The sequence below is a fragment of the Salvia splendens genome, chromosome 11, assembly GCF_004379255.2.
Source record: "Salvia splendens isolate huo1 chromosome 11, SspV2, whole genome shotgun sequence".
In the NCBI taxonomy this organism is placed as follows: Eukaryota; Viridiplantae; Streptophyta; class Magnoliopsida; order Lamiales; family Lamiaceae; genus Salvia; species Salvia splendens.
Genome location: NC_056042.1, coordinates 29,901,892 through 29,911,734, shown reverse-complemented (window position 1 = coordinate 29,911,734; position 9,843 = coordinate 29,901,892). Strand labels below are relative to the sequence as shown.

Below are 9,843 nucleotides of genomic sequence, written 5' to 3'. Positions count from 1 at the left end.
TACGTTCGTAAATATATTTGTATTATATTAAATATCCTTTATGAATTTTAATGATACTTTTAATGTACATATAAATTTTGCATGTATGTTCTGGAGTAACATTAACTCCAGTTTGGACATAGTACTAATCAATAGACATAACTAACCTAAACTGCTAAGAGAGCTTAATTTTTTCCTTATAATCCCGAAAAATGATGACGTATTTAGATTTTTTTGAACTTAAGTTATGAAACATCATTTTTACCTTTTTTTTTAATCAAAAGTTAAAAAAGTCTCATTCATCTCTTAAACGTTGACTTATTCTGCCCCCTATATAAACTAATGAGTGGCTACTCGTATACTAGTTGACAATATAAAAAAGTAATAAGAAGATGAAATAAAGTAAAAAAAATGTATCACTGATGAATGATGATGCATACACAATAAATGACTATATTTATATATTTGGCCATCCAATCATTTATGGTAAACGCGTACGTATGGTATCCCATGAAAAGTTAAAGAATATGAATTTATGTTATTGGCGTATCTCTATCTTGACAACAAGTAGGAAGAGATCAGATTGAGGGGGATCTAATCCTACTTGGTTTTCCACTCCATTTTCTAAAATACAAGAAAACGACTTTTCAAGAAGCTAAAAGCTTCTCTCCTTTATATTTCTTCTCTTTTTTCTCTCTTTTACATATTCCCAATTCCTCACCCAAAAAAAGAAACAACCTTCCATTAATATTCGTCAACTTGCTTCACAGCATCTCCTTTTCTCTGTATTTAAGGACCTCGTGCCATGTAATATTCACACCAACTCAACACATCACAACACAACACAACACACACTCTTCTATATCTATCTATCTTGATTTGATGGCATCGAGCTCGATGGCAAGAGGGTCGTCGTGGACGGCCAAGCAGAACAAGCAATTTGAGGAGGCTTTGGTGATGTACGAGAAGGATACGACCCACCGATGGCATAACATTGCAAGAGCATGTGGAAAAACGGTTGATGAAGTTAGGAGGCATTACGAGGCCTTAGAGAAAGACATCAACAACATTGAAACGGATCGTGTTCCTATACCCAACTACACACCCATCTCCACCACCAGAGGATACACCAACGACCACTGGTACTCTAATTCAACTTTGCAATTATCTATTTTTATTAGGGTTTATAATTGTTTTTTAGTGTTTAATTTTCATTTCTTAGTTATTAATTGTTTGTTTATTAGTACTTTATATACGTATGCATACATATAGAAGAACACATGCATTAGTACTATTGGAACATGAGATTACAAAGAATCATCTTCATCTCATGCAATTTGATGCATGTCAACAATATTAACTTCATTGTCAAAAACTGATGTAATGTATGTTGATTACCAACTACTTTTTAACAATAATAAGTGCCTATGCATAGCAAAAGTTTCTTGTGAGTGTTTTTCCTCATTCTAAACTGATTATAGATTTCATGACTTGAACAGGCTTATGATGAAGAATCTCAAACTGAAGTGATCTCAAATCGGTTCGGTGTTATAGAAGTGTGTAACGCTTGTGATCTCATGAATGATGTTCCATACATACATAATTGTATTTTTCCCTTCACTTTTTTTGTACTTTTTTTAGTTGTGCGTAACTATCCTTTGTACACCTTATTGTTATAAAACAAGCATAGTTTTTCTCATATAGTCATATATATAGTGGATCTTCAAAGAACAGAATTCAACTGATCATAGTAAAAAAGGTGGCTAACATTATGTACGCTAGAGTCACAATCCTAGCCCCAACAATTAGACAAAATTGGGGTCTTGGAGAGACGAAGGCAGATCGGTTTCTCTGTACGTAACATTTTACTACTCCTTATTCATCAGCCCTTCAAGGTTGAAGAATGTCAAAGGAAACTAATTAGAAGTAGGACAAAGAACTGAAACCTCCATAGAATTAACAGGAAGTGGTTTAAACCTCCACTGTTCAAGTTCTAAAGAGTCATCAAAACATTCATGCACCATTGCCTGAATAGTCTTGATGGATGCATCACCTTCGACCTCTGAATCTGATTCAAAATCAGCACATGCATTCCTCATAACTTCTTCCTTCGCACTAAAAGTCAGAAGCTTCGTCCATGTCGACGTCAACACCACTCTTTCCACTTCCACAAACTCGTAACATTTGTCCGTCTGCATACCTCATAATTTTAGATATAACCAAATCTACTTATTAACCACATTTAGTCCACCTCAACATTTTTCTCATGTTTATTTTTAAATGTTAGGATGGATTAAATGTTGGTGGTGCTCACAAATAACGAGCAACATATACGTACCATCTCAGCATTGATTTCGCGGATTGCGAAATGTGCTGCTTTGATCACTTCTTTATAAAATGCCTCATCATTCTGCTTTGCAGCCGCCAGATCTATTGGCCGGAAAGGAACGTGGAACCAACTAGGCGGGCAACAATCCAAATCGTAACCCTACAACGATACATGAACGAACACTTATGACAATAATATTTGCTAAGAAAAATGCACGTCTCTAGCTAATCAAATTTTGGATTCAACATGATTTTAAATTTCTAACAAATTTTTTTTTGGAATTTACGCATGACTTATTTAGGGTTTTTTTAAAATGTAGGTAGAATGTATGATAAGATTATAGCATATGAATAAAATGACGGACCCCGCTGTCGCGGACTTGTTGGAGGAATCTCTTGATGGTGCCATGAACGTCGGTGATTTGGAGATCGACGTCGTCTTCCTCGTCGGAATCGTACCAACCCTTATAATCAAATGTTTCCTTGTCCTCAAACACGAACTTTCGGCGGTAGGGAGAAAGCAAACCGTATTTGTCTTCCACCAATTCTCTGTACCGGCTCAGCCGCCGCGGTCTGCGTTCTGTCGCCGTTGGGCTTTCCATTACCCACGGCGCAACCAAATCGACTGGTTTCTCCTTAATTTCTCTCTTTTCTGTTTTCTTCTTTTCATAACATGTGTGTAACTACTATATTTGTCTAATTATCTGCGGTTATAGTTTCATATGTAAATATTGTGGAAATGATAACAAAAAAACTTATGAGTTCTATATATGGTAAGTTTGATTTTCAACGTATAAGTTGTATACATGGATTACGGATAGGAGTATTTATCAACTAATGAATAAATTCATGCTAGCGCATATCACAACTACTCCCCCCTCCGTCCACAAAAAATAGAGCACATTTGTCATTTTTGGTTATCCACAAAAATAGAGCACATTTAAAAAGAGAAAGTTTTCAACAACTTCTCTCTTACTTTTTTCCCTCTCTTACTAATAATATGGACCCACATTCCACTAACACTACTTTTCTCTTACTTTTTCCCCCTCTCTTACTAATAATATGGACCCCACATTACACTAACACTACTTCTGTCTTAGTTTTTTTCCCTTATTTCTTACTTTACCAATTCCACATTAAAACCCGTGTCATTCACAATGTGTCCTATTTTTCGTAGACGGAGGGAGTATATATTAATGGTACTTACTATAGTCATATGATGTTACGGACTCAATTCCCACATTGGTTGTGAAAACAACTGGTGTATGATATATAGATTAAATGAACTCTCTCTTCTAACAGGCTAGTCTTTTGGAATGAGTTCTCTTATTTGGTCTGTATTATATGAAGTCATTACAAGAAAATTTGTGGCATCTCATCTATTATAGCACCTAATGCAAGTGTGTGATATGTATATTAAAGTCTCTATTACTTCACCTAAAAATATGAATACATACCTAGGCATGCTTTCTACAGTCGGTTGGTTTTTTTTTCCTACTACAGTCGGTTGGTTAATATGCTAACCGGAAACCGATAGTTTGGCTCGGTTTGGAATCTAACCATTTAAGTAGACCTACCTATAATAGAATTCACCACACTTTACGTTCAGCTAGCTTCTATCAATAGAATTAACATGATCATAAACAACATTATTCAAAAAATATTCATGATTTCCTTGTTAATCGGTTTTCCAGTAAACATTAGTTTTTTTTATTCAAATTCACAAGAATTAATAACCTAAATTTTGTTAGTAGAGAATCGTTTTTACATTTAAGAAATGTCAAATATTGTGTTAAATGCTTTCCGGTAATTAGTACATTATTATTTGTAGATGCACCTTTTTGATTTATGACTTAATCTATTTTATCTCGAGGAACATTTTCATCTCAAAGGATTCTGTTTTCTGCGGCTGATTCAACTATTTGGGTATCTCTTGTCAAACATTTTTGAATACTCCTACAACTTTATTCAATGATTCTTCCCAACTTAATTGATTACAGTTTGGACTCTACCAATTGTTGGTAAGTAAGCGATATCAATGCGATACGATTTAATTAGATATTCGATATTTGTTCTTGTTAATTAATGGAGTATTTCATTCTTCTTTATCTAAGAAAACACAGGAGAATGATTTGAAGACTGAATACCGACCATTCAATTCTACATTGAGAGTAAGAAAATTAAGATTACTTTGCCTTGTATTTTGACTTAGTTAGTTTAAATAACATGTATAGATTTTAAAAATAACAGTAAAAGAAAATTTAGATTACTTTCCTTTTTATTTTATTCAACAAAAAATGTCATATTTCATTTTTTAGAAAAAGGTTCTCTCTCACATTAGTATAAATATACTATTTTCTCTTTCCATCTAACATACAAAACAACATCTCCTAAAATCTCGTGTCATTCTCATACTATGCTATCTATTATGGGACGGAGAGAGTAGGATGAGATGTGATTGTGACTTGTGAGTAATTTTTTTTAGTGATGTATGTAATTTAAATGGTACTTTTTGTTTTTCTAAATTTTTTTACAGTTAAATGATCATAAAATTTAAAGGATGTGTTAGGATGGACTCAAACATGGGGATCTTTGGCCTCGAACATTGATATAATCAATAATAGCTCTTCGTCTATCTTGTAATAACTTGAATCCTTTAGTACCAATTGCATGGAGGAGAAACCTCTTATCAACCGAATTGTGTTCCATTGTCTATTTATTTTTAAAATGATAAAAAAGTGGATATACCTTTTGCGATGAAGTGGTGTAACCGAATTGTGTTCCATTGTCTATCTATTTTTAACATAATAAAAAGGTGGATATACCTTTTGCGATGAAGTGGAGTATCTGAAGTTGAGACTCTTGGGATGAATAGATTTAATTATTCAAATTATTTAGGAGTGGGAATAATTGCTGATGACGAAGGGAAGATTTAGCATATCTAGGGATATAATATATGAATCTAATATTCCAATCAAGGGGAATAATAATGGCTTGGCATTTGTTATTGTAGGGATCATACCAGTCCGAATTCACTAATTACCGAGACCTCTTTGTTCTTGTACAAGAGAGCTCAGTCAAACTCTCAACCACACGGCCGATTTTAATCAAATATTACAAACTTGTTTACGAGTAAAGAAACTCTAGCTATTACAATTTTTTGATAAAAACCCTAGCTAGCTTCCTTGATTACTTCACAGCCTGCACACTAGATACACGAGTTAGTAATAACAAACAAGATCCTCTCGGATCTAAGATATTACAAACAAGAAGAACACAAGAAAACTGAATAGATCACAGATTTTGGATCAGCCACCCGCCAACAGTTCAGATCTATTCAACCAGAAACCAGACCCAAGGGAGCACCGTTGAATCCGACCAGAGATTCACCTCTCACCGTCGATATCAACACAACAAACTCCTTCACACCAGATCTAGAATCACCGCACACAATCTCACTCTGAATCTCTCACGCACCAAAACCCTAGATCTCACAAACTGATACGAACCTTTTTTCTATTAAGTATTAATTAGTTTAGATATATTAGGGATTTGCATATCCTTTCTTATATTTGTTTCTTGTTCCCTAAGCTAGTATTCTAGTATTATAAATAGGAGAGCTTGTTATCATTTTATTCATTCAATCAATTAATGAAATATTTTCTCTCCCAAAGATAACGTGTGTTTTCCAATCCTAATTTTGGATTCCCTCCGCCGATCCTAATTGGACGCCGGAGTATTCTATCAATCGCCGAGTTATCTGTCCGACGGGAGCGACTCCCGTGCACAGAAACTCTGCAATCATCCGCCGAGCCTGTTGGCCGCCGGAAATTTATCTCCACCGCCGAGCGAAACTCGCCGCCGGTGCTTGTTAAGGGAAATTTCATCGTGATCTCACTCTCCCACCATCTCGAACCGAAGCTACACAGCTGCCCGATGGAAAACATTCCGCGCACAGCAACTGCTTTGGTTGTCGAGTCCCACCTGTCCGCCGAGCTCTAGCCGCCGGACAACTCTACTTCTGCAACGCCCAACGGAAAGGATTCCCGCGTGCCGCGTTGAAGTCAGCCGATCATCATCCACCACAGCCACGCCTCAGTCCGTCAACATGTCATACGACTATCACCATCGTCAATACGACCCTCCTCAGGTCGTTCAGCAGTTACATCCTTACCAGCCGATCCGACCACGACGTGCAACCTGCTGGGACCCTCCGGGCAGCCGCGATCCACCGGGTATTCCGTCCTATGATCAGCCGCCACCCAAGTACAGGCGTGAACCCTACGGTCCGCCGCAACCTCACCAAATAGGGTCTATTCAGACACGCCGCCCCACCTGTTGGGATCTTCCCGGTGCCCGACCACTGCGGAGTTTCCAACCTTATGACCCACCACAGTCAAGGCAGCCTTCGTGTTGGGAACCACCGCCCCTCCGTGCATCGCAAGGATACTCGGATTATGAACTCGTTTCCAGTAAACTAGATCGCATTTTGGACAGATTGGACAAATTTGATGCTTGGAGAGACGCCACAGATCGCCGCTTTGAGATGCTTGAGAAGTATCCGAGGCGACACCAACATCTTCATAATGGCCGCGCCGAGCAGCCTACATACTAGTCACCGCAGTCCGACCGATTTTTTAGTCACGACACAGCTCCGTTGACTGCCGTTGCCCCGCCACGGTCCGGCTTCACGCATCGGCCACAACAGTCCAGCAAGTTTATTGATTCGGGGAAGCAGCGTGGTCTACCCAATACTCCCACGATAGTATTCGCTGATGATGTTCCCAATGACACTACCGATGTTCACAATGATGGCGCTTCTCTTGATGTTCCAAATAACAAGTCCCCTGAAGAGTTTGTCAGGAACGAAGGGATTGTTAAGAACGACAATGAGTCACCGCACGTGCTCACCGTGGCATATGATGATAAGATTGGTGATCTTGTTGTTCCATCACACAGGGAATTGGTGATAAAGGATGACGTTGGGATTTTGCTTCAGGAAACGTTGCTAGAAGATAAAGAGGAGGATGGTTCTATTGGTGAAGTGGAGAAGATAATCGCCTCACTCAATGTTGTTCAAGTGTCATCCAAAAATGTTGTTGGAAATTGTTGGGGCAAGAAAGGAGATGGTGCTTACACCGATTTGCCAGTAATTGTTTGTGTCTATGTGGATTTGAATGTCAGTGATGTTCCAAGTATGAATCATCGATCAACATCGCTCGACAAAGATGAAAGGTTGATCCCTCTGAGTAATGACATGCCATGCTTGGGCATTCTGGGAGGCGTGGACAAGCTTTTCGATTTGGCAAGGAATTTTTCCGACAAAGTTGGGTCTCCTTTGTTGATTTTTTATGGAGGTGATAAAGGGAGACATTCAGCTGTTCGATATGTGTTTGATCCAGGAGGAGACGTCTAGCTAAAGCTTTTGCTTTCAACTCTCGTCCTTGGTTCGTGGTTCCCACCTTGAGGACAAGGTGGATTGTAACCGTGGGGGAGTTGATACGAACCTTTTTTCTATTAAGTATTAATTAGTTTAGATATATTAGGGATTTGCATATCCTTTCTTATATTTGTTTCTTGTTCCCTAAGCTAGTATTCTAGTATTATAAATAGGAGAGCTTGTTATCATTTTATTCATTCAATCAATTAATGAAATATTTTATCTCCCAAAGATAACGTGTGTTTTCCAATCCTAATTTTGGATTCCCTCCGCCGATCCTAATTGGACGCCGGAGTATTCTATCAATCGCCGAGTTATCTGCCCGACGGGAGCGACTCCCGCGCACAAAAACTCTGCAATCATCCGCCGAGCCTGTTGGCCGCCGGAAATTTATCTCCACCGCCGAGCGAAACTCGCCGCCGGTGCTTGTTAAGGGAAACACCCCTTAACACAAACACACCGGCAACCGAAGTAGTTGCCTTCGCCGACTAACACCACCGTCAATCACACAAGGAAACGGTGAAGGACTCAGGAGAAACCGCTGGAGAAGAAGAGAGAAGTGAGAGAGAAGTATCTAGAATGAATTACACAAACTGTCACAAGCCTCACACATAACAAACACATCCCCAATCCAACGGTGCAGGTACCTGATCCGGGTGAAGATTACACGTGGCAACAATCATGCGGTGGAGGCCAAAGGTCGTCGGGCTCACAGGCTTGGCTTCTTGGGCCTAGCCCAATAAGTTGGCATCAGGCCAATTTAATTCACAGCCTAAATAAATGTCCACCAAAAATATTCAACAGCTATATATAAAACTTAATCCCAATTCCGTGGTGAAGCAGTTGAATTGTAACTAGTCCAAGTGTAACTAGTAAAGAAAAAGCAAAGTAAATTATATGGACAAGCAAAAGGCACATCTATCTTTAAGGGATCTAATCCCACCATACCATCTCTATGGTTATATATATTTCCACGAATTTATCTTGTTGTTATTCATGACGATGATATTGCAAAAGAAGAGAAAATGACACCTCAATTAATACAATCCTTCCACACACAAAAATGGAAGGGGAAAGAAAAGATAAAAACAAAAATATTCACCAACTTGGTACCCAGCTTCACCTCTCCTTGTGAAATTATAATCTTTGGTATGAGATCTCTTACCAAAACAAACACTAATCAATTAGGAGCCCAACTAGTTTAGAATGGCATCCAACTCTATGATATCCGCATGACCGCATGTGAATCGTCTTCATCGTGAAAGACTAATCAGGACAAATAATTTGAGCAGTGATAAGACCTGCTGAAATTTAAATATACCACATATAGTCTGGTGATTTATTTACAAATAATTAATACTAAAAAAATTAATTTTTATTTATAATGGTTTTATAAAAGTTGAAATGAAGAAGCATTTTCTCATGTTAAACTATATCCCAAATTAAATGATAGGACACTTGTCGATATGAGACTTTGAAAAATATTCAACTATATTTTATCCTATACTATATACTAAGAGAATTCAAACATTTTGTCACGACTACATCTTACTAGTGATAGTGAACGTGGCTTTATCGTAACTAAATAAAACTTGAAGATTGAAAGCAGTAAGCATAGATAGTGAGTCAAGTTCAAACATAAGTTTCAAGTACGAAAGTGGTACATGGTCAATCAAAATCAGAGAACGATAACTAGGTCTGAGAAATTCATACATAACTACCAGTGCAGCGGAAGAGTCCAAAACAGAGAAGTATGTGCGAAGACACACTTCTTTGGGTATCCTAGTGCTACTTATTATCACCATTGCTCAACACCTTCGCCCCTCGCCCACGTTCAACCTGCACGTTAAGAAAAGACATGCAGGGCTGAGTATTTGATATACGTTGTGAGTACATTGCCGAAAATAATTTTCGTAAAAAGTTTTGTCAGCCACAGTTGAATGAACACGGGGTATTAACTTAAAAGGCCCGAGTCACTAAAATTTACTTTCATTCGTAAAAATTGATTGCGCAATCATATAACATAGATACCATATCTGAAACGTATGTGAACCGGGAATGTGGCCACATTCCACGATGGTCACTGGACCGGCCAA

At 38.1% G+C, this 9,843-nt stretch overlaps 2 protein-coding genes across 3 annotated transcripts; one reads left to right on the top strand and one right to left on the bottom strand.

Annotated features, from left to right (window-relative positions):
- The first annotated feature begins 816 nt into the window (after nucleotides 1-816).
- On the top strand, nucleotides 817-1,678 carry LOC121755351 (protein RADIALIS-like 3). The gene is made up of 2 exons (XM_042150674.1): nucleotides 817-1,121; nucleotides 1,479-1,678. Exons 1-2 carry the CDS (start codon nucleotides 862-864, stop codon nucleotides 1,507-1,509), a joined length of 291 nt encoding a protein of 96 aa, XP_042006608.1. The 5' UTR covers nucleotides 817-861; the 3' UTR covers nucleotides 1,510-1,678.
- Nucleotides 1,679-1,701: 23 nt separating this feature from the next.
- LOC121755338 lies at nucleotides 1,702-2,922 on the bottom strand. 2 transcript variants are annotated; one of them, XM_042150661.1, is made up of 4 exons: nucleotides 2,673-2,922; nucleotides 2,318-2,467; nucleotides 1,957-2,171; nucleotides 1,702-1,867 (listed from the first exon to the last, which is right to left on the bottom strand). In XM_042150661.1, the coding sequence occupies exons 1-4, from the start codon at nucleotides 2,907-2,909 to the stop codon at nucleotides 1,855-1,857; spliced, it is 615 nt and encodes a 204-aa protein (XP_042006595.1). In that variant the 5' UTR covers nucleotides 2,910-2,922; the 3' UTR covers nucleotides 1,702-1,854. The 2 variants fall into 2 exon arrangements, with proteins under 2 accessions (XP_042006595.1, XP_042006594.1); XM_042150660.1 differs by having other exon boundaries at nucleotides 1,702-2,171.
- Nucleotides 2,923-9,843: the final 6,921 nt, after the last annotated feature.